At 45.3% G+C, this 24982-nt stretch overlaps 1 protein-coding gene across 1 annotated transcript; it reads left to right on the top strand.

Moving 5' to 3' along the window:
• Positions 1-18: 18 nt before the first annotated feature.
• AHSG (alpha 2-HS glycoprotein) lies at positions 19-19975 on the top strand. Its single transcript, XM_054982829.1, has 7 exons — positions 19-312; positions 6089-6199; positions 10305-10389; positions 13289-13455; positions 15982-16092; positions 17297-17389; positions 18853-19975. The coding sequence occupies exons 1-7, from the start codon at positions 88-90 to the stop codon at positions 19081-19083; spliced, it is 1023 nt and encodes a 340-aa protein (XP_054838804.1). The 5' UTR covers positions 19-87; the 3' UTR covers positions 19084-19975.
• The last annotated feature ends 5007 nt before the right edge of the window (positions 19976-24982 follow it).

Raw genomic sequence — 24982 nt, forward strand, 5'->3', positions numbered from 1 at the left:
GTCTCCTATAAATGGGGGCCCTGCTCGGCTTTCTTCTACTCTTCTTTCCAGCAGCCTTCTCCTCCTAGATCTTCCGTGCACCAAGCCATGAAATCGCTGGTTGCTCTGGTGCTCTTGGCTCAGCTTCTCAGTTGCAAAGCTGGGTTGGTTCCAGACATCCCTCCAGAAGTCCTTCCCCACAAACATCTCGCCTGTGATGACCCAGAGACTGAAGCAGCTGCTGCTGTAGCAGTGAACTACATCAATAATCGCCTTAAGCATGGATATAAACTTGTCCTCAACAGGATTGAAAAGGTCGTTGAGCACGAAAGGGTAAGTGCCGCATGGAAATTGCATCATTCTCCTGAGAATGCGTGGGAAGTGAGGGCCTTACTTTCCCCATCACCCCTCAAAGGGATGCCAGTCCAAAAACCTGTCTCCACATGAATCCATAGCCATGTTACTTGATGCACCAATTTCCTGTGAAGACCATTCCAAGGCGGGCAGCTATCGGGGAGGGGGGCACAGATCTCCTCCTTCCTATGAGGTTCAATCAGCAGTGGTCTTAGTGATTCTGGGCCCAGGACAAAAGCCCAGGATGGGCCCCAGAATCACTGCCCCCCCCATACCAGGGCAAGCTGGGGCCACCAAGAAGGAGCAAGCTGCGGCAGCAGTGGAAATCTGTGCTTTTTCTCCTCGTCCTCCTGCTGGAGGGATGGGGTGAGATGGTCAGCCCCCCCCCCAGCACAGGGCCCTTGGTAGATCCCCAGTTGTCCATCGGTGAAGGCCACCCCTGGGTTCAGTGATAGAGTTTATGATGATATCAGAGCTCTGCTCTGTAAATGAACCTCAAGGAAGGAAAGTAAGCAGCTGAAACCGTCCCAGGCTGTAACCACACTCGTTCCTTTCCTCCATTATCCCAGTATGACTAGAGCTGCCAAAAAGGCGGAGCTAAAGAAACGTGATATGGGGAGGGAGCAGTCAGCCATAGAGCTGGGCAAGTCATGTGATTTGTTTTCATATGAAGTTTGGGTTAAAGTTCCAGAAATTTGAAGGAAGCTCGGGCGGAATCTTGGTCTGGGGACCCATGATGGCTTTTGACAGCCCTGATTGTGGGACTTGCTTCATTTTTATCCTGTTCTTGCTCCACGAACTCAGGACGGTGCCAGTGGAGACCAATCCCCAGGAGAGATGAGGGGTCAAGAACAAGTTTTGTGCCTTTCAGTTCTAGACAAATCCTCTTGTGGGCATAGAACAAGGGGGGGGGGGCTACGTGTGCAGAAGTTCCCTGGATTTTCAGGGTGCCCATAGAAGTTCAGGTCAGGAGCTGCGAAACAAAGATTTTAAAATCTAGCATTTTAGACTTTTGAAATCTGGGGAACGTATCTGATGCAGTGGGATATGGCCCATGATAGCATTTGCCACAATAAAGTCTTTAGTCTTTTAAGGGGCCTCTTCGGAAACTTTAATGTTGAATGGAGAGCATGTTGATGACTCTTTCAAGAATTAAATAAGATGCATCTTGAGGCCCTTCAGAGTTTGAATTCAGCTATTGGTGATAAACTGCAAAGGAAAACAGATGAGAAGGATGAACATTATTATTGTTTTGCATAGTAATCATTTCATACGTAACCCTTCTTCAGGCCCTCATGACATCCATTTAGCATCTGATAGATCCTCTAGTCTTTGTTTTTATGTACCAAAGTGCTCTAAAAAAAAAAGAGTCAGCATGTAGGTAGTGTCAGCCTAGGATTAACTTCCCACTCCACCATAGAAGCTTGCTAGGTGGCCTTCAGCAAATCACTCTCTCTCAGAAGGAAACTATACGATACGCATGGGCACGTGTCGGGTCTTGCAAGTTTTTCTGGGAAGTGTAGTCTTACAAAGAACAGCCGCTGGATGAATCACTTGTTTGAAAGCACCAAGCAGAAGTTCCCTTTTTATTTGTTTTGCTGAGAGTCGGGTGCAATTGAAGTTGACCAACATTTGTCAATTTCACCTCCTAGCTAGAGGTGAAATTAACTGGCCTCCTCTACTTAGTTAGAAGGTGTAATTGACAAAGTTTGGTCAATTTCAGTTGCACCAGGCTCTCTGCAAAAAGAATAAGAACTTCCCTTGGTGCTTTCAAACCAATGAATCATCGATCCTGCAATAGATGTAACATTTTTTAAAAAAGAGGAAAGAGGGGCGGGGAGATGGAAAGAAGGAGAGAAGGAGCGTCTGGACAGACAATCACAATGAAGTGAGAATTGCAATGGGAGGGATTTTCTCTCTCTCTCTCTTTCAAGACGCCATTCGGCTCGGGTTTTCCCGTGGGAGCTTGGGGGCAGGAGAAGGTGGGACATTGTCAGGCTCTGCTAGGGGGGATCCTCTCAGACTCCTTCACTTCATCAGGCCACCAGGCTGTATGAGTTAAAGGTCTTTATTAAAGGATTACTACCATTCTAGATCTCAGTACAGGGTCATTGCCAGGACTACCAGAGTAAAGCCCAGGAGGCCAGTTGTACCCTCTCCTCCCCTCCCCCTTTCCCTCAAGCAAAAGTCTGTTATTCTTGGCTCGCAGGCCCCATGGGAACGGTGGAAGGAGAAAGACAGAAAGATGAAAGAGAGATACAAGCTCCAAGGTCATTCAGTGATTCTCAGACGCCTAGAGATAAAGACAGCTGGGTGCAGGGCAGCAACAGCGAAACTACTGAAAGAACAGCAGACCTACAATCTATGCCCCACCCCCCACAAAATAAAAATCACTGAATATGGCAGGCAGGTCACAGGCCTGCTTGACAGACGTAATAGGAAGCAGGAAAAAAGCCTGCCTCCTGTTATGTCCCCCTCACCCCCCAAGCTCCTGGAGAAAAACTAAGCCGAGTAGCTTTTTGAAAGAGAGAGAGAGATTCCCCGGAAGAGAATATCACTGAGCAGCTGTTCTTTGTAAGACTAGCCCTCCCAGGGATCCTTGAAGGACCCAACACATGTCTGGCATCTCATGTAGTTTGGCCCTCAGCCTAACCTACGTCACAGGGTCACTGTGAGGATAAAGTGAAGGGGGGGGATCGTGTCGTAAGCCCCCTTTGGGTTCCCATTGGGGTCAAAAGCGGGGATGTAAATATCTAAATAAAAATGTATAAATAAATACATTTTAGACAATGAATCAATCAATCCATAAAATTTGAGATCTAGAGGCAAATTTACTGTGTTTGGACATATCAATCAAACGAGAACTGATCACCCTGTCTGTTCAAATCATGGCCAACAATTGCAAATAATAATAATATTTGATTTATATACCGCCCTTCAGAACAACTTAACACCCACTCAGAGCGGTTTACTAAGTATGTTATTATTACCCCCACAACAAAACACCCTGTGAGGTGGTGGGGCTGAGAGAGCGCCAAAAGAGCTGTGACTGACCCCCAAGGTCACCCAGCTGGCTTTGAGTGGAGGAGTGGGGAATCAAACCCGGCTCTCCAGATTAGAGTCCCGCACTCTTAACCACTACACCAAACTGGCTGTCGAATAGATTTGCATCAGGTTTTTGCAAACATGCACATGTACTCTGCCAGTTCAAACAGGTCAGCATCCATTAACATTTCTATGGACTACTTAGGTAAACACCAAAAGCATGGATTAAAAACAAACAAACATAAAAACATTTTAAAAAATTAAAAATATTTATTACATGACATTCTTGTGGGAATTTTCTGTGCAGTTTCCTCCATCAGACACTATTTCTCCTGCATTTTTCCACGGCTGTGCTACTGAAGGGCTTTTTAAAAAAAACAAAAATAGAGAAAGCGCATATGAATGTTTTGATGATTTTTTGCCATAATCTGCTAGATCCAATGAATTCTCAGATATAATTTTTTAAAAAATAAGTCTTGTCTTTATTGTTGCAGAGATATTTATTGAAAGGTGCAGCCTTTATATCTCCACAATGAAAAGGGCTAAAGACTTACTTTTAAAAAAAATGAAAGCTAGGAATTCAGAGGAACCAGTAGATCATGGCAACAGTATCTTATAATGTTAGAGCACACTTTCACAATAACAATGACTGATATTTTTTAAAGCCCTGTGGGTGGGGACACAGCAGGGAAAATGGTGGCTGTGAGTGGCTTGCAGGACATTTAAGCAAGCACTTGCCTAACAGAGTGGTCGCACAATGAGGAAGAAAAAAGCAGAACTCAATTAGGCTGTGAGAGAATGCACAACAAGCTAATGGTACTGTATTACACTGTTAGGAAGGAATACTGCAAAGCAACCTGCTGAGCAGCCACAAATGGGCTGACAGTCATTTGAATCCATCATCAAAAAACTCGGTTCCTTGTTTGTGACGGGCAAAGACAATTGGCCGAACCAGTAGATATACCCAATATCCCTAAAAGTGCATCTGGTGTATTATCTGTCTTCTTTATGTTTTGTCTCTATCATTATTGGGGAAGCATTTGGAATCACCTTGTAAGTGGTATGTTGGTTAACTCATGGACAAAATATAACCATGCTAGAGAAATCTATCACGGGTAAAATTTAGCTATAATTTTCTCCCCCCGCCGTTGTTCGGTTTCGTTTTCTCCGCCATGTCGGACGCTCCTCTTCGCTGGCTCGAGAGGAAGCGGCGGAGCACCCTGTCCGGGCGGCTGATCTGCGAAGATTAGCCCCCAAAACTCCCAGTGAGGGAGGCTGGGTCCGGGACGCTGCGGGAAGAGCCCCCCGGAATCGATGCGGGGGGTTAATTGCCCGTTTGTCCCTACGGAGGCCGGCGGACGTGCGCGGCGCCTCGAGTGCTGCCGGGCCATGAGAAACGGCAAAGAGCAGAACTAGGCGAGAGCCTACAAGTAAGCGAATTCCTTCTGTTATTACAAGCGTACGTGAAGGAGAGGTGAGATCTGAAGCTAAGAAGGCTCACTCTTCCCCTTTGCTGAGTCTCAAAATTTGGTTGGTGCCCCCCCCCCAAAATGGCAACAAAAAAACAAAGTCCTGCCCTTGGCAAGTCAGTTTCGGCTGCCTTAAAGGGAGAATCGCTGGAGGAAATTGTACGGAGGGCAGTTGGTGAAGCTATAAAACCCTTTGTTGACAAGCTGAATGAAACAGATCAAAGGGTGGGCTTAATTGAGAGCGAAGTGAAAACCATCAAGGAAGCAGCGGGGGGGGCAGAGAAGTCTGCTCGGGAAAGTGCGTCACTCGTGAAGGCTACGAATAAAGAGCTTAAACTGGTGGAGAATCAGTTGATCGGGCTACAAGTGGAACGAACACAGACAATTTTGCGCCTCCAGAATGTGAAAGAGGAGGAAAACGAGGACTTACGGGGTCTTGTCTCGGAACTATTGGCGATACCCGCGAGGGCAACTAAAGAAGAAGTTAAAAGCGCCATTTTGGAAGCCCGTCGGGCTACTTCAAAGTATGCAATGAAGCGTCAGTTGCCGCGCGAGATCATCATCGATTTTTCATCTAAGAGGATCCGGGACACTATCCTATACAATTCATATAATGCGGATTTGGACTTTTTGGGCAATAAAATTAAGATATTGAAAGACGTCCCATTTCTAGTCCGGAAAAGACGTTTTAAGTATAAAAAGTTCGCAGCTCTTCTGAGAGAACGTGGAATAAAGTACAAATGGTTATTTCCAGAAGGAATCTGGTTCACCCATAAAGATCAAGCCTTTAAGATATTATCAGAAGATCAACTAAGGGATTTTGAGGACAGGAACCCAGAATTCCAGTGCACCAAGCTAGACGAAAAGGAGAAGCCTGAGGGGGAGGGGGAGGAAACGAGCACTGCGGCTGCAGTTGCGCAGAGAGAACTCCGTCCGGGACCCAGGAGGGGAAGAAAAATCTAACTTGAAATTAAATTGTAATTTGCATTTAGTAAGGTCAACCACTCCATCAATATAATATAAAGCTTTAACTTTTGAATAATGGCAGTATGAAGGGAAAACAGAAATGTAGTGTTTAGTGTTTAGTGTTTGTAGGGTACCTTCCCCTTTTCTCCACCCCTCCCTCCCTCTCTCTTTTTTCTCTCTTCTTTCCTACCCCTTGTGCTATTGTAGTCTTTTGTAGTTACTGTTTTGTAGGGGGAAAAAAAAAAAAAAAAAAATAATTTTCTCCCCCCGCCCAGAGACCACATGGAAAGATACTGGAACTTGAGTTGGACTTACTAGAGACTGTATGCCACATTGTGAGCCCAATGCCTGCTGAAAATTGTACAGTTCGGGAGCGGACACAGCACGTAAGTGCCTGAACTTCTGGTTAGCTGTTATGTATTTGGGCGCATTTTGATTGCTTTTCATCTGAGAGAGCTCATTTTTTTATGTGGGCAACTGTTTTATTAGAATATCCTCTGATCATCTTGTATATTTTCTATTTCTATAGTTTATCTTCTCTGTATATTATATCTTATATATTTTATATTTACAAAGCACCAGAAGAGATGCAGTTATCTCTTTGGTGGTAGACATGACAAGCCTGCATTCAGTTATTTTGAATTTTAAAGTAACTTTCTAGACTCTATCAAGGTGCATTGAGCTTTGATTGTTTGTTGGTTTTGCAAGAATCCCAGCATCAACCTTAAATTGCCACCCTGGTTCATATCAAAAGAGGCAGTCCCTCAAGTATGTAGGCCCTGGCTCATAAACGGTATAACGCCCCCCCTTCACTCCCCTACTCTGAGGTAGATTTTCCCGCCAAAATCCAAGTTTGCTTGCTTTAGCTGAGCAGCCTCAAGTAGCATGTCTCTTGTGGTTTTAAAGTCCATTTTGTCCCACCCTGATAAGCAGTTATAATTTTGGCTTTTTAGCCCAGCCCAGAAACGTGATGGGGGGAGAGCAGGAGCCCTCTTCCTCTATGTTACAAATGGCACTGGAGGCTGTATAATGTTCAAAATAAACAACTTCATTGAACAGGCAGGGATGGAATAAGGGCAGTCCAAGTATGAAAGCGCTGAGGTAAATTTCATTTGTAAAACAGAATACTCTTTAATTCACAGGCAAAATAGTTTCCTTTAAGCTTAGTTAATCCTTAACAACGAGAAGTGTTTTGTTTAATACTTTGGTTACAGCAACAATGTTTCTTTACAGAGTTCTCTTTTACAACTCAGTTTTTCTGACATTAGTTCCAAAACTGTTTTCCCCTTACAACAGAGCCAAACCCCCTTTAGAAACTGGGCACAAATTAATCTTCTCTTAAGAAGAATGAACACTTCTTCACTTGGCTTGAATGGAAGTCTCCACTTACTACCCAATCACTCTTTGCCAAAGACACACACACACCCAGTTCTATGGTGGCTGTGTAAACAGGTTTCAGCTTGTGCTGGCTTTTATGTTTGAAATTCTTAACTAGAAATCTTCCTCAAGACAATGATGTTACAGTAAAGGCAAAAGATTTCTTTTTCCTCACACCAGAGGGGAACCTGACTGCCCTTCCCTGTGAGACTCTCACACACACTCTCCCAAAATCCTGTTAGCAACCATCATCCTGAAGGTTGGTTCTGACTGGCCAACCAGAGTGGAGGGAGCAGCCTGTCAATCAAGCTCTCATTCCAGGCAGTTGTTAACTCCTACCCTTCCAGCTCTCTGAGTGCTGCACTTAGGAAACCTTCTTTAAAGTGCTTTCCATGACAAAGGGCTTTAAAAGTAAGCTCCAACACCTTAAATTAAATAGGCAGCCAGCTAAGAGATTTCAGGCTTGGTATAATGTTTTCTTGAAGTGCAAATCATGATAATAAATGGGTTGCCTCATTTTGTACCAGCTGGAATTTCTTTATTATCTTCAAGGGAAGCCCTCTGTAGAACAAGTTACAGTAATCTAGCCTCAAGGCTACCATAGCATATACCAGTGTGGCCAGATCAGATATCTATAGAAACCAGGTCAAATTCCAAACTAAGTGCAAGTGGAACAAACCAATTTTTGCTAGCTGATCTGGGGAAAATACAGGGGTCAAGTTACAACCTAAAATGTAAAATATATTCCAGAAAGGTATTTATTATGGGTGTGCACAAAATTCAAGTTAAAAACATAGGGCCTGAATGGCTGCTACTTGCATATGTTAAAAATTGCTAGAACGGTCTCCATACACAGATGATGATACAGTCCAAGGACCAACACAAAGACAGACCATACGTGTTTCGGCCCTAAGGCCTTTCTCAGTGGTCAGTTGTACAATATTTATGATAATCAAACACACCCACACATTCAGAAACCAATATAAAAAATGCTCCTGATGCTCTTATCTCTTGTATTGTGTGGTATAATACAAATTGTTGCAGCAGGCCATGGACTGCACTCACACAACGCTCTTCATTTGGTATTGTATTCTGAGGCTTTCTAATGTATTTGGGTGTGTTTCATCAATCCCCCCCCACCCCCTTCTCTTCTTTGTTGTCAACTCTGAAACGAAGCAAGAAATCTTAATTCATCCCATTATTTCTAGAATTGAGCCTTTGCCAGTTTCATAAACCATGGATGCTGTCAGATGAATACTGTTGCCAGCCCTCTAGTGTGGACAATGAATCCCCCACCCCAACTCCGGTTTCCTGCCGCCATTCAAAAATGGCTGTCAGGCCAATGGCATGGTGTCACTTGTGGGGAAAGCACATAAGCGATATCATTCCTCTCTGTAAATTGTCGGAAACTCTATGGTTTTACCATAAAGTTTCTGGCTATTTCTACAGAGGTGTGACATCATTTCTGGGTTTTCCTGAAAGTGACATTGTGCCATCATTAATTTCTGCCCCCTATTTTTCCCTGCCAGTCTTCTGCTGGCTGCCAGGCCATGTCTGGCAACCCGAGCTTATATGCTACTGGATCGATCATTCTGTTTGCTGGGTCTGCTCTGAGGACAGTTTCATTGTATGTGAGAAAATTGTCATATGGACTAGAAACCAGATATAGGTCCCACTTCCCAGTGTGCTCAACCTAGTTCAAGTCCAGAATTTCATCCATTTATGTGGGATGTTTTTATGCCACTTCTTCAGAGACCTGGTCCAGCTGGCTTACAATTAAAATCAATATTAAAAACAAGCTGTGGGACATAAATGGCTTAAAAAACTATCCATAAAACAAAAGCAGACCATTAAAAAGCTGGTAAGAGTAAAGCCCTAATTGAAAGCCTGGATTTAAAAATGTGTTTTGGGAGGGTACCTTAAAGAAAGTAAAATAGGAAGCAGGCATGCCTCAAGGGAGAGAATGTTCCAAAGGTTGGATGCCACCACGGAAAATGCCCTGCCTTTAGTCACACCACCTGGGCCGATTCCAGACGACTAACCTGAAGGCGCTGCATGCCGCCATGTTCCGGATCGCGAAGGGGAAAACGCGAAATATCGTGTTTTCTCGCGCAAGTTTGGCATGACGTCGCACCAAACTCGCGCGAGAAAATGCGATATTTCACGTTTTCCCCGTCGCAATCCGGAACATGGTGGCATGCAGCGCCTTCAGGTTAGTCGTCTGGAATTGGCCCTGCATCACCTCAAAAGGCAGAGAGCAAGGCTTGAGAGGTGGATCTTAATAGGATAGTCTAGGTTTTTTCCTATAGGAACAACCACAGTGCATATATAAATATAAATATAAATATATATAAATAAATTATGGAGTTATAGTATGCTTCAACTACTTGCTTGTTTTCATTCATCCTTTCCAGAATGAATTGGTAAGCATGGAAAACAGCCATCTTATGGGTCAACATACCTAGTTGTTCCCTACAGAGCTGAGTAGTTAACTCTAACTGCTGGGTGGCCACCCATTAGAAGTTCAGCGCACATAAATCCAACTGGTGCTGACAAAAGGCATCAAGAAGCAAGCAATGAAGAATCAAGAAGGAAAATGAGTGTGGTTGTAGCCATGATCACAATGAAGTCCACAAAAGTTAGGGTCTCAGATGCTTCGCTAATGAGTTAGGGACCATAGACTTCATCACTATATTGCCTTACATATTATCTGCTGCTTTAAATATGTACTCCTATGTACCACCAGTGCTCCATGTTGTCTAATGTTAGTCCTAGAATTGATTATGTTCTTCTTCAGTATTTTTTCTACTCTGTACTGGATTCTTGCTAATACTATGTCTTTTAAACTTGTATCTATTTACCCTATGGCCAGGGCCGGCACACCCATTCCCAACCTGGAGGCATTTCTTACTTGCTATATGTGATCAGGTGGCTGCTTACAAGCACTTGCTTGGCAGCTTGGTTCGCCTTCTGAGACAACTGTAACCATGTCACTCCAAGCTTGCCTGGATGTGATTAGCCAGGGCTTGCAATGGGATATCACGACTTGCTTTTTCCTCTAAAGTCTTCTTCACCCTCATTGCAGCCTGTAATTCTCTGCTTTTGAATCTCCAGGCTGTTGAAGCAGACTGTGACGTTAAGCTGCTCAAGGATAACGGACCTTATAAGGTGCTGCTCAGTAAATGCCACTCCTCTCCAGGTAACGGCTTAGTTGCTTTGGGGACCTCAGAAGAACTGTTGGATATTTCATGTAGCTGATAAAAAGCTAATGGGGGTATGATTTCTCTGTAAAGGCCATACCAGGATCCTACATATATGGAGGGAGAGCTTTATAAGTAGAGGGCATAGATAACGCTACACCTCTTCCCTCCATCTTGAGTTATCAAAAATCCACCAGGAATACTGAAGGGGGAATTTGCTGCAGCCAGCACCTTTCTTTCCTTTAAAATGGTTGCCAGGTGATAATAGCATCCTACAGCATCCTACAAGAGCTTCTGTATATAATGTGCCCACCTCCTGTGAGGTAAAAGGAGCAGAACTCTGTCTTGAAGGGAGGGGACGTGGCCCAATTCAGAGAACAGGATTTCTATGAGTCAGGGACTGAAACATGTTCTCCACCCATCTCTAGAGGCTGGGATCCCAAGGTACTTTTTGAGGAGGAGGAAGAAAAGAAGATATTTCCCCCAAACCATAACACAATGTTCATTCTATGGTCTCACCTTCCCTTTTTGAAATGTAGATTGTTAAGTTCCTCAGGGCAAGGTTTGGGAAGTGCCATATACTCTGGATTATCATTTGCCCAATGAAAGTTGGCAATCTCCTGCCTGCACCGTCAGTCCCCCATCCTTGATCATTTGAGGAGATATAATGGGGGGGGGGATGATATTGATGGTGAACTCTAGGAATTTCCTCAATCTCTGTGGTAAAGAAGATAAAGGTCAGGGAAAATCCTAGAGCATCACTCAAACTCCTCTCTCCTGAGCTACTGCTCTCCTGAGCTGCTGCTCTCCAAATCTCTCAGTGTTCACTGCCATGTGGCTAGCATCCCTGCATGTGCGACGCCATCCCCCCACCTCACTCCACAGACTCTGAGGCAGATTTCCCTGCCAAAATCAAAGTTTGCTCGCTGTGGCTGAGCAGTCTCAAGTAGTGTGTCTCTGTTTATAGTCTAAAGATCTTTTTGTCCCATCCTGAGAAGCAGTTATATTTTTGGCTTTTTAGCCCAGCCCAGAAACTTGATAGGAGAGAAGCAGGAATCCTCTTCTTCTTTATATGAAATGGCACTGGAGGCTGAGTAACTCACAAAAGAAACAGTAAGTTTATTGAACAGGCAGGGATGGAATATGGGTAGGCAGGGAATGAAATGCTGAGGCAAGATTTGTTGGTATAACAGAATACTTTAAAAGTAATTGGCACAATAGTTTGTTTGCAGATTAAGTTTCAATGTTTACAATCCTTAAGAGTGAAAGGTTTGTAGTTTCATACTTTGGTTTAAGTAACAATGTTTCTCCACAGATTTCTCTTTACAACACAGGTATCCTGACATTAGTTCAACACAGTTTTTCCCTTTACAACAGACCCAGGATCCTCCTTAGAGCCAAAAACCCCTTTCTAGACACTGGGCAGAAATTATTATTCTTCATAAGACATCTCCCTGTTCACTTGACTGAATGAGAGTCTCCTCTTACTACACACTGAGTCTGCCAAAAAAGGAGCTCTGACTCTCAAAAGCTCATTCCCTGGAAATCTAGTTGGTCTTTAAGATGCTACTGGATCTATTTCTTCTGTTGTTTCTTATTTTTGTAATCCTAGTCCTATTGGGTTGTTTGTTGAATGCCTCGTGCTATTTGATTGTGTTGTTTTACATTGTGTAATTCGCCTTGAGTCTCAGCAAAAAAGTAAATAAAGTAAGTAAATAAATATGAGATGCAGAGGCAATGAGATGATTGACGAGTACACAGCACATTTTTCTGAAATGTTATTTGTTCAAGGGACATAATTCTTTCAGTAGCTGATGTACAGACCTTCCACACCGCACAGGATAATACTTGTCTGTCATGCAGTTACAGCATCCAGTGCTGTATTCAAAGCACTGGATAACACACAAACAGACACTGTGTGTGATAGACCCATGCAGAAAGAAAGAATACTTAAAGTAACAAGCTTAAACAATATCTGATTTTGTAGGGCCACACATGGGTGTTGTAACAGAAGCTGATTCTGCACTACCAACCAATCGTGTTATAATTAATTGTACTCATGTCTTGATGTCATGAAGGTTATAAGAACTCTGCTGCTCATAGGTGGGGCAGAGGGAACCATTTTTTGGCATCAAATCGCCTTAGGGGTCTCCCCTTATTGTAATAAGAGTTGTTATAAATCAATCTCTCTCAGCTCTAGTGCTTTGTGTCTAATGGATAAGGCATAGGGTTACAACAAGTCCTCCAGTGGGAGAGGGGCATCTCCCACTCCCACCCTCTGCCCCCCGCCACCACTTACCTGGCCGGCAGAGGGAAAGGCGGGGGAATGCACCTTTCGGGGCACGCTCCTGGGTGGTGTGGCAAGCTCCTGCTCTCCGCAGTGGGCTCCAAATGGGAGCACTCCAGGACCCTGTGCCCTGCCCCGGGAGTGCTCCCGCACACTGCAGCAGGCCAAGTTCAGCCCCAAACAGGCCCGATTTGACCCATTGCAGAGCATGAGAGCACTACTGGGCAGACCCTGGAGTGCTCCTGCCCTTTCCAGTGGGCCAGTTTAGGCCGCAAACAGGCCAAAATCAGGCTTCTGCGGAGCATGGGAGCGCTCCCAGGGTGGCACGATGCCTTGTGTGATGCTGTCACAGAGGCATAGTAAATAGGAAGGTAAGTGCTGGGATCCCCCCTCCTGCCAGGAGGGTAAGAAGGCCTGGCAACCCCAATAAGGCATAGAGGGTGGGCTGTTTTCTGGGATAACAATACCACCGGTCACAGACAACCTCAGCAGCCACTACAAAGAATGCTCGGCTCGGTTTGCGCCTAGGCCCAATCTGCCTCTGAAAGTAGACTGGCACCAATGCCGCCTTCATGAAAAACAAACGTTCTTTTCTCTGTTTCTTTCTTTAGATTCACATGAGGATTTGGTGAAATTCTGCCCCAATTGCTCACCTCTGTCGCTTCTGAATGACTCAAATGTGGTGAACACTGTTAATGCTGCACTGGCCAAGTACAATGCTATCAATACCACTCAGGGCCACTACGAGCTCCTTGAAATTGCTCGAGGGCAGCACAGCGTGAGTGTTGGAGTCACAGCAGGCCAAGTTCCATTGGCTCCATTATGAAACACAGTCCATGTGGCAACAGAGGCTAGTGAAGGCTTGTGCCCTGTGCATCTTGAGTGCTTAGAGATGCCAACCTCCAGGTGGGGCCTGGAGTTCTCCTGGAATTGCATCTGATCTACAGACTGCAGATATCAGTTGCTCTGGAGGAAAGGGTAGCTTCAGATGGCAGACTCTATGGTATACCATAGTCTGGAAGAAATAGAAGTGACACCGCATCCCCAATGAGCTCCCTCCCCTCTCCAAACGGAAGCACTGCCCTCCAAATGTCCAGGAATTTCCCCAGCCTGGGTTGGCAACCCTAGAGGTGGAAGGAGAAGCAGCAGTTGGGAGCATATGCCTTTCACAGCTGTAATGCATGAGGTATTCTAGCACTGACACTTTCTGACACGAGAGAGAAAAGCAACCCCCTACTGACATCCTCAGTTCTGCACAGCGAATAAGAAGTTCTGTCCCTTTTGGCTGGCAATAAAAAGTGTGGGTGTATTCCTGAGGGAAAACACCAGCCTTCTCTTAAGGGGCTTTCCCTATTCCTAGATAAGCATCCTTCCAGCAGAAATCCAAGAAGTTGTTTCTTTGGACTTCCTCAAAGAAAGGGAAGGGAGTGCCCGTAGTTCAGTAGTAGCACACGGGCGTTTCATTTCATGCACAAATACCTCTGTTCAGTTACTAACATCTCCAGCTTTAAAAGGCCATTTTCACACGCCAGTAAGCCTCCGGAAAATTGCGCAAAACTCATGCCATTAAACGGGATCATGATGGGAAATCACGCTATGAAGATGCCTTCGTGCCGTGAGTTTTGTGTGATTTTCTGGAGGCTTACAGGCATGTGACAAAGGCCAGAGTCTCAGATGGAAGGACCCTAGAGGGTGGGCAACACTGGACAAGATAGAGCAGCCTGATGCCCAGGGCTTTTTTTTCTGGGAAAAGCAGTGGTGGAACTCAGTGAGTTGCCCTCAGAGAAAATGGTCACATGGCTGGTGGCCCTGCCCCCTGATCTCCAGACAGAGGGGAGTTTAGAGTGCCCTCCATGCCGCTCAGCGGCGTGGAGAGCAATCTCAACTCCCCTCTGTCTGGAGATCAGGGGGAGGGGCCACCAGCCATGTGACCATTTTCAAGAGGTTCTGGAACTCCGTTCCCCCGCGTTCCCCCTGAAAATAAGCCCTGCTGATGCCAGATAAGTAGCTTCAGAGGCTCAAAGGTTGGAGACCCTCGGTGTGGACGTTGAGGGATTCATTAGGTTTTCTGGGGTGCCAGTTGATTTTTTAGCTGGATATCAACAAACTAGATATGGAGCAACCAGAGTGTGCTCTACAAGATACACACATGGATCATGCCTATAGCTTCTCCTGTAAAATCAAAGGCAGAGGTTTTAACCAACAAGCATTTGCAGAATCCAAAAGTTATTCATTACATTGAGATTAGCAGACTTGAGATAAAGCATGGGATTCCTAAATTATGAGAGTGACCCAGGTGCTGCAAAAATGCCAAGATTCCAATTTTTATCCTTTTTAAAAAATGCACGGGTTTATTAAGATTTTTTTTAAAAGGTAAAGGTCATTCCCTGTGCAAGCACCGAGTCATTACTGACCCATGGGGGGATGTCGCAGACTTTTTACAGGGTGGTTTGTCATTGCCTTCCCTCCTCAGAACCGGTGGAGAGCACTCAGAAGGGGATGGATTCTCTCACAGCCCTCCACAGCTTCTGGCGTCTCCCCTTCTGGAGCCTTTGCCCTGTCAAGGCTTGGTTAATTCAAAGTTTCAAGCAGGGAGGGTGGCAGGGTAAAAGCTCCAGAAGAGGAGACAGTCCAGAAAGCCAGATGCAGCAGAGGGCTGTGAGAGAATCCCTCCCCTCCAGAGAGATCTCCGCTGGCTCTGTCTTTTTAAAACTATGCATCCTGGCTAACATTGCATCTCCCGACACTTGACAAACACGCGCCTAGGCATCTCGTGTGGAGAGGTAGTTTACCAGATAAAAGTGGAAAACTTGCGATTAAAGATTCACAATAGAGAAGAACTTCTGCCATTCATAACATTGTCCTTATAAGTCTATTTAATAGACCAAAACACGAGAGATTCCTGGAATTTTGATAAGAAAATAGTTCCATTACCCGTGCAGGTGGCTTTAAGGGTGAAAAAATAGGAATGAATAAGGAAAAGCACAGAGGGGATCTCTGGTAATACCATGAAGGATATAGTTCTACCGCTAAATAAAAGAGTGGTTCGAAGCAAACAAGAAAGGATGAGATGAACCATTTAAAAGTTTGTTGCTCACTAAATTCCAAACCTGGAAGTTGCAGGGTCATGGGAGAGAAAGCCTCCTGTTGAGGCCGTCGTGCCTACAAGACTGCACATAGGCTGCCCCCGTAGCTCCAGTGTCTCATAGCCACTGTTCACAAAATTCATAGGTTCGATTCATCCCAAGTCCTTTGTACTTTCTCCGTACAGAGATGACTAAAACATTCTTTGCTGTGTTCCTAGCATTTGGCCAACAGTTGGTACGTGGAGTTTGCCATTATCAACACCAATTGCTCAGCCCAGCATGCGAAGGAACATAAAGAAGACTGTCATGTGGAAACAGGCGAGAACCAAGTAAGCAGAAGTGATGATTCAGTCATGATTCATGTATGCAGAGAGAACCTGGGGTCAGATAGAATGATATGCTCCTCTTTTTTTGTGTAGCGGTTAAGGGCGGCAGGACTGTAATCTGGACAACTGGGTTTGATTCCCCAATCCTCCGCTTGAAGCTAGCTGGGTGACCTTGGGTCAGTCACAGCTTCTCAGAGCTCTCTCAGCCCCAACCAACTCACAGGAGATATTAATAACACTGTTGTGGGGATAATAATAACACTGACTTATTAACCGTTCTCAGTGTGGCATTAAGTTGTCTTGAAGGGTGGTATATAAATTGAATTTTGTTGTTGTTGTTGTTGTTGTTGTTGTTAAGATATTTGGACAATGGGCAGAATAGAGATTTCTGACCTCTGTGGTTCCAAAACTCTCTAAAAAACTGCATGTGTAAATCTTTTGACCTACAAATGATGCCTCTTGCGTTATGATTGACAACCATGGGACACCTCAAAGCTCCAACTTCCTCCAAGTTGAGAAAAGGGGGAGGAAAAGAGGGATACTGTCATGTTCACTGCATGGGAGCACATGGCCCTGCTAAGCCCACAAGCCGAGTCCCAAGACTTCCTCTCCGAAGTCCAGTCCAGACAGCAACACTGTTTGCAAGCCTCCTTATCCTGAAACCTTAACCTACACCCCTTACCCTACTATCATATTGCATAGAAGCCCTCAAAAAGATCTGAGGCAATAAGAATAAATATTTTTCAAGGAGCACGTGTGGATGCAGAAGTGCTAGAGTCTGAGGAACACACCAAGCAGTGGAGGATGCTCCACAGCAGACAGAGAGAAGCACGCAGAGAATGCAGTCCTAGGATCCAAGCCTTGGAGAGGAGGTGGCAGCAGTAGAAAGTGCCGTCAAGTCCTACCTTACTTACAGCAACCCCTGGTGGGGTTTTCAAGGCAGGAGACTAATAGAGGTGGTTTGCCATTGCCTGCCTCTGCAACTCTGGTCTTCACTGGAGGTCTCCCACCCAATTACCAACCAAAGCCGACCCTGCTTAGCTTTCGAGATCTGACAAGCTTGGGCTTGCTTGGGCTATCCAGATCAGAGCTGGAAGGGGGAGGCTATTTTCTGGACTATGCTACATGAGTAGAAACCATACTTATTTTGCGAATACCTAACAGTGTCTCAACCCTTGGTTTGTTTGTTTGTCTGTTTCTTTTTCAGCACTTTGGGTTCTGTAAAGCAACCTTTACCAAGAGCCTTGTAGAGGGCACTGAGGATCATCAGGACGTGGACTGCATCGTCTATGACCATCAGGTACTAACTTCACGTTAGCAGAGCAGTTTAGCCAGTGCAGTTAGGCTTGTGACATCATCAGGCCAGGCCAGGAGTGCGCGGACGAGAAGAAAAATGCCAGGTTCTCCCTTCTTCCGGGATGACAAGGGGACCTGGCAACCCTAAGTGTGTGTGTGGTGTTGGGGGAGTCTGTCTTTCCACATGGCATGTTGCGTGTGTGGGTTTCTCCCCAGACAGATTGGGGTGGAGGGGGGGAGCTTTCACATGATGCTGTGTTCTTTCTGAGCATGATACGTGGGGCCCTCAGAGCGTTTCCCCTTTAAGCTGAAGTGAAAAGAAAAACCTCCTTTGCTTCGGCTTAAAGGAGAAATGCTGGGCAGGCTGCAGGTCTGTCTCTGAAATGGTGGAACCTACATCCGCTTTTCTCCCCCCCCCCACCCTCCTTTCAGCCCTTTAAGGGGATTTTTTCAATGGAAGGGGAAGGGGAAGGAAGATACCAGGCCATGGAGGAGTGGCAGCTTCCAGCAAGTGATGGCAAGTGATGGAAGAGCGGGGCAGAGACAGCCGTAAATGGCATGGGTATGGGGCGTGCGGACCCTGTCCCCACCCACTTCAACCTCGCTTGCTGCTGCTTCCACAGCAGGGAGGTCTTTCCCCCCATGCCCATGTGGAACCAGCTCAGACCTGCCCACACAGTTGATCTTCTGCCAAATACCTTCTGGAATAAAACCAGCCTTCAGTAGGCTATGCCAGAGGACTTAGTTTTTGCCCTATGAACAATTCTAGGCGGGTGCCACCAGGAGAAGACTGTCAGTGATGACAATTGCCTTGTAAAGTTGCTTATTTGCCTCAGATATCGTTAGCAAGGTCTAGAAAGCTTCTTTGCATACATACATATGTGCCATCAAGTCGCAACCAACGTATGGCGACCCTGGGCAAGGGGCTTTCCAGGCAAGTGAGAAGCAGAGGCGGTTTGCCATTGCCCCTCTCTGCAGAGCAGCCCTCTTCGTCCCTGGTGGTCTCCCATCCAAGTTCTGACCAGGGCCAACTCCACTTAGCTTCCAAGATCTGATGAGTTCGGGCTATACCATGCCCTCCCAAAAGCTTCTTTAGCAGCAGCCAAATACAACAGAGGTCCTTTCACAGGAGTGTAGGAATGGCAATTTCAGCAGAGGCAACTTGTCACTGCAAGAATAGAGGCTCGTGTCAAAACACCCCGTTTGGTAGCACCCAATCATTTCAGTCCTTGAAGGCACTCTGGATGTGGCAAATCTTTCTTTAGGTCATAGTGGCTGTATGCCAGGGAATGGTAAGGCTCCCAGAAAGACAGAAGGATAAACACACCTTCACTTCCTTTTCTTCATGAGGCAACTGAGCATGTCCACAGGGATCTGTACCAGAACCCTGAACCAAAAGATTGCCACGAGGCCTGCGCTCTCAATCAGTGGCTCAAACAGTCTGCTCATAATTCTTTTATTTTCCAGGCTGGAGTTGCCCACGTTCACTTGATCGAGGAACATTTAAAAGGAAACCTTGGGCAAGCCGGAAGAGGCTATACTTTCCATAACATCATTCATTCCCACAATAGCACAAGCCATTCACATTCCCACTCCGATGAAGTCGTACCGGTCGAAAAAGTAAGCGCCCTGGTGAAGAGAGCAGTCTTTGTAGCGCTGCCGGACTGTCCTGGAAGGTATCGGCATTATGATATCTAAGACAGCCTCTCAAAGTGCTGAACCCGGTGATGAATGAGAGGACCTGTATGGTATCCCATGGGTAAGAACCTGTAGAAACCATGGGACCAACCTGGGAGAGGAATCACATTCCATATCATCCTGTGTGAGCTCAGATTCTTAAATCCAGAGAAATGTTACCCTGATGAGTTACAGCACATATCAAGGGTCAACTCTCTGTTATCATAAGGGTTATGTTTATTTTGCCAAGTTACTGCTTTCAGCCTCTTCCACCTTAGGGCCAAGTTAGAAGCGACAAATTACACTTGAATGGCAAGTGAACAAACTCACATGTATTCCTCCCTGTTCACTTGCGCTCCACGCAATTGTGTGGAGCGCAAGTGGAGTGCAACTGAACATGGAGGAATACATGTGAGTCTGTTCACTTGCCATTCAAGTGTAATGCGTCACTTGTAGCTTGGCTCATAGTTGCATCTCTCTTCATGGAACATGGTTCTTCTAATACTTACTGTTAATGCAGAAGAGATGCAGGTTGGGCCAGCTGAAATCTTAGGAGGAGGAGAGCTGAATGAAATACCCATTTGTCTAGGTGGTCTTTGTACCTCTCCCTGGCTAGCAAAAAAATATTACATAAATTAAAGAATGGCAGGCTAATTTGGATGCTGGATTCAGGTTGCAAGTGAATGTTGCTCTACTCCAGGGACAGTTCTCTTGTTTTAGAAAGGCTGAGCACACGCAGCTTTGCAAGATAGGCAACTCGGAAAGCATATCAGGCGTATTCTTTAACTCCAGGAATTATTATTCTTTTTTTTCTCCCTTTTTGTAATGTCTAAAAAAGCATTGTCTGGAATGCTGGAAAATAAGAGAACCAAACCACAGTGCTTCATAAATAAAGCATTCAGATAAAAAAAAATCTCTTCGTTGTTGTTGTCGCTGCTGTTTCCCCGTCTGGTTAAGGCAATCACATCATATGCCACAGAAATAGACGTACCACTTGAAGAGCGGTAGCATACGGGGGGAGGAGAGACTGGGAAAATAGCGATGCGCAACACAGACAGTCCCCTAACCTTAAACAACTCACACACAATAAAGCACTTCCTAACATGGAGCCGACTACAAGTGATCAAGTGGAGCGCAAGTGAATGGCAAGTGAACAGGGAGGAATACAGGTGAGTCTGTTCACTTGCCAAGCAAGTGTAAGATGCCAACTCTGTCCCCGTATTCACTCCAACAACACAATCACTGGATGTAACAACACCAGCTATACCATCTCAGGCTCATTCACTTGTTCATCTTCCAACATTTATATAGGCCATCAAGTGTCAGCAACGTCCTACCCCTCTCTGCATCTGACAAACGGATCAGTTCCTCTGCAAAAGCAGAAATGGACATAAATCGGACATTAAAAATCACAGTGCTAGAAAACTGGTGGGGGAATACTTGACTCTTCCAGGACATCCCATTGCTGAGCTAAAAGTGGCAGTCCTCAAATAGAGAAGATTCAAGAGGAGACCACAACTACGACATGAGATCGCTGATCTTGAGTTCATTTACTAATTTGGAACAATGGACCACTGTCCTCTCTCAGGGGCTAAACAGAGACAGGATTCTTATCTTACTGGTGGTGATGAAAAGTGCCCTCAAATAATAGGTGGCTTATGGCGACCCTGTTGGGAATCTCGAGGAAAGAGACTATCAGAGATGGTTTGCCAATCGCCTGCTTCTGTGCCCCGGTCTTCTTTGGGGGTCTCCCATACAATAACTGTTCAAGGCCCACCTTGCTTGGAGCCAAGCTACAAGGGACGAATTACATTTGAATGGCAAGTGGACAGACTCACGTGTATTCCTCCCTGTTCACTTGCGCTCCACTTGATCACTATGTGGTCAAGTGGAACGCAAGTGAATGGCAAGTGAACACAGAGGAATACACATGAGTCTGTCCACTTGCCATTCAAGTGTAATTCATCACTTGTAGCTTGGGTCTCTGTTTCCAAAATCTGACAAGACCTGGTCTGTCTGAGTTATCCAAGTCAGGGCTCTTATGCACTACAGACACCAATTTCCGCTCTAATCAAGCTGCATTGTACCTTTGCATCCCGACTCTCTTCTTTGCTACACCTCTCCCACCTCCAGAATGGGATATGAAGGCTCAGGGATCTCCATTGCTATTTGTATCCAATGAAGGAAGCTTTGACTCTCGAAAACTTACATTTTGAAAATCTTGTTGGTCTTAAAATAATAATCCTAAGAACCCACATACACTACTAGGTGTGTCTAATCACATTTAGTAATAAAATGCCAGTGCTTATATATGTTACAATGTTACACAATAATTACATAACAATTGCAGGACTCATTAATTATAAAGTGCTCAGTCCCATATGCACTTGCAGTATTCAGTATATAGGAGTGTCCCATATAAGTCCAAGGTTCACTATGTTACAATGAAACACGTACATAAGCAGCTCCCTAGAATTGCAAGCTGAGAACTATCTACTGTTTATGTTTGAATTCAGCCAACCCACGAGGGACTCTCGGCTTCTGGGAGCTTTCATTACTACCCGGAATTTTTGAGCTAAGTGCTGTCTGGGTTCTTAGGGTGATTCCCTAGTTGTAGTTATTAGTTACTTTGGAACCCCTCCTTCTTGTGACAAACTTAAAATAATAATAGCAACAGCAACAGCAACTGCACTTATATACAGCTCTTCTAGACGGATGAGTACCTCACCCAGAAAGGTAAACAAGTTAGTGTTATTATCCTCACAATACTGTTGGGGAGCTGGGGCTGAGAGGAGTGGCTTACACAGGGCCACCTACTGAGCTCATGGCAGTCGTGGGATTCAAACCAGCAGCTGAACCACTTAACCACTGTGCTGCAGCAGCTAGCACCAATTTTAGTGTTCAAAGTGTCATGCAGTGGTTAGAATGTCAGTCTAGGATCTGGAAGAACCTGGATTGGATTCTCACTCTACCATGGAAGCTTGCTGGGTAACCATGGGCCAGCACCTAACCTACCTCACAGGGTAGTTGTGAGGATAAAATGGAGGAGGGGAGAAGTATGTAAGCCGCTTTTGGTCCCCATTGAAGACAAATTCAGGGTCTAAATGAAGCAAATAAATAATTTCAGTAATCTTACAACAATGAGTGATTCCGCACACGTTGGATAATGCACTTCCAATCCTCTTTATAGATCATTTGGAACAGATTTTTTTGTGTGCGGAGCAAAAAATCCACCTCAAACGATTGATAAAGTGCATTGAAAGTGCATTGAAAGTGCATTATCCAACGTGTGCGGAATCAGCCCTTGTAAGGCAGACCAATATAATTATTTTTCCCTATTGCAGATGGGGACTGAGAGAGAATGGCTAGCCCAAGACTACCTTGTGAGTTTGTGGCAGAGGAAAGTTTTGAACAAAGAACCTGCCAAATAATAAGATCAGTCTCAGATCTTCATAGCTTTTCTGGAGACACTACAAACCACTATGAAATCACAGCTCACATCTGTGTGCAGCAGAGCTTACGCTGATAAAAACACACCAGACGTGGCATCGTCTGTTACTTCTGCTGCACTAAAACCTAGTAATAAGATAAAGGTCCTAATGCAGCATTTCTCTCTACAAAAAAAGTTGTTTTTTCTGGGACACAGATCTCCTCCTGTGTACCAAAGTCAATAATTCAAAGATCTTGGCTTGGCTTTGAAAAACATCCTTTGGCACAATCAGGGCCAGAGCACCCATAGAGGCCAGGTAAGCAGTTGCCTCACGGCGTGGGGCGCTGGAGGGGGCACCGGAGGAGGTGTTGGGGGTGGGAGCGCACACCACGGAGCTGCAGCCTCCCAGCCCTCCTGCCCCACGCTGCCACCACCACCAGCACACACACACCCCCAACTGGGCACAGCAGCCACCTGCAGGCATCTGGGGTGGTGCAGGACAACCAAGTGGGAGAGCTGGGAGACCACCCGCGCGCCGTCCCAGCTGCCCACCACCGCAATTGGCTCAGCTCGCGTGCACACCTGTGATGACGTCACATCATCACGCAGGCTGGTGTGTGTGTGCATGTGTGCGCACAGGCCACCGGCTGGCCACAGAAGCTGAAAACCCTGGCACCGCTCCTGGGCACAATGAGAAAGGAGGGGGTGGTGGAGAAAGAGTTTCCATAGCACTGACAAAAATCTGGGTTTGCTCTACTACACAGAGTCTCTCTACACATTACTAAGTACCTAGGGACGCTCAAGTGAACCTCATTTCACAAGTCTCCCCTCCGACTTTCTATGCACTTGCTCTCACAGTCACATTTTAATTTGCTCCACATGAATTCATTCACGCATTTGATATTAACTGCTAAAGTTATCCCAGTTTCTGCCACAACCATTCATTGAAATGCAGATCTTGCCACTTTCTCACACCTTAAAGAAATGCAAATTGGCAATTCAAAGGAGCCTACAGTACTTGTTCTCGCTGCAAAAACAGAGCTGAATTGACACTTTGCCCTCTGGAATCACTTGCCGATGCAGTCACACAAAGGAAGCTCCCGTGAAAGTGGCATTCACGTGTGCTGAGCAAGAACAGCCTGCACATGGACTACACATACAACCTTGCACTTGAACGTCCCTAGGTACTTAGTAACATGTAGAGAGTAGCAGACAACATTCAGCCGGGTACAGACCTCTTCTTTTGCTTAAAGTAATTATTTTAGATGCATTAAAAGATAATGTGAATACGGAATATCACACTATACTAGCATGGAATCTTATTACTGCAGTTAGGAGAAAGGCAGGGAAGGACTGGGCATTGTACCCTCTAAACTAATGGACCTATACAATTCTTCTTTGAAGGCCCAGGAGGTTGAAAAATCCAGTGGCTGACCCAAGTCTCTGCACAGCAATGCCACCTCTTTCCCTCACTCCCATTGGGAAGGGCATCAAAAACAAACTGTGTTGTAACCCCTGGTCCCAGCAACTCTGAATATCTTCTGCTAGGCAGAAGTTCACATGGAGCACTCTGGATTGGCATTACCTTTTAGACGCTCTGCCTCAGCAGAAATTGCCAAAGTTAGTCTGGATCGAAGCCATCGTTGGACCTGAAACAGTCCCACACTCACCTCACAGGAGTTAATTCTAAGACTGGCAGGCAGCACAGAATCTAAGAGCACCCTGACCTGGATAGCCCAGGTGAGCCTGATCTCATCAGCTCTCCAAAGCAAAGCAGGGTTGGTCTTAGTAATCAGATGGGAGACCTCCAAGGCAGACCAGGGTTGCAGAGGCAGGCAATGCCAAACCACCTCTGTTAGTCTCCTGCCATGAAAACCCTGCCAGGGGTCACCATAAGCCAGCTATGACTTGAGAGCACCCTCTACCTCCTATCTAAGAACACATCACTCAGCTTTGCAAATTGTAGGCCATGTTTATTTTATTTATTGATTTGATTTGATTCTTTTTTTATACAACTTCTCTTCAATTAAGATCTCGAAGCAGTTCACAACAATAACAGTTAAAACCAATACAAAAATATTCAATAAAATCACAATAAAACAACAGGCTAATGCAAATAATTAAAACCACTCTAGTCCCAAACCCAGCCTATCAACCCCTGCGAATAACATAAAAATTGCAAGTAGATAATTTTTTTCACATCCCGCCATAAAACACTGCAATGTAAAATATACATTCAACTTAATTGCTTTCTGAATCATAACATCTGCCAATTATTATCACTAGTAAAAATTCCATAGCTCTCACTATTAAGCAGGTATAAAATCCAAGGACTCGGATTCAAAGTGGGTTTGTGTGTCTTGCTGATGACTTGTGGGGCTCGACTTTCTAATCATTGACTCACTGTTTGAGAGTTGCATGTCCAAGCTAAAGGTGAAGGCCAGTCCGCAGTGACAGACCTCAAAGTATATAAAGAAACCTGAATCCGTT

Source organism: Eublepharis macularius, chromosome 6 (genome assembly GCF_028583425.1).
Source record: "Eublepharis macularius isolate TG4126 chromosome 6, MPM_Emac_v1.0, whole genome shotgun sequence".
NCBI lineage: Eukaryota > Metazoa > Chordata > Lepidosauria > Squamata > Eublepharidae > Eublepharis > Eublepharis macularius.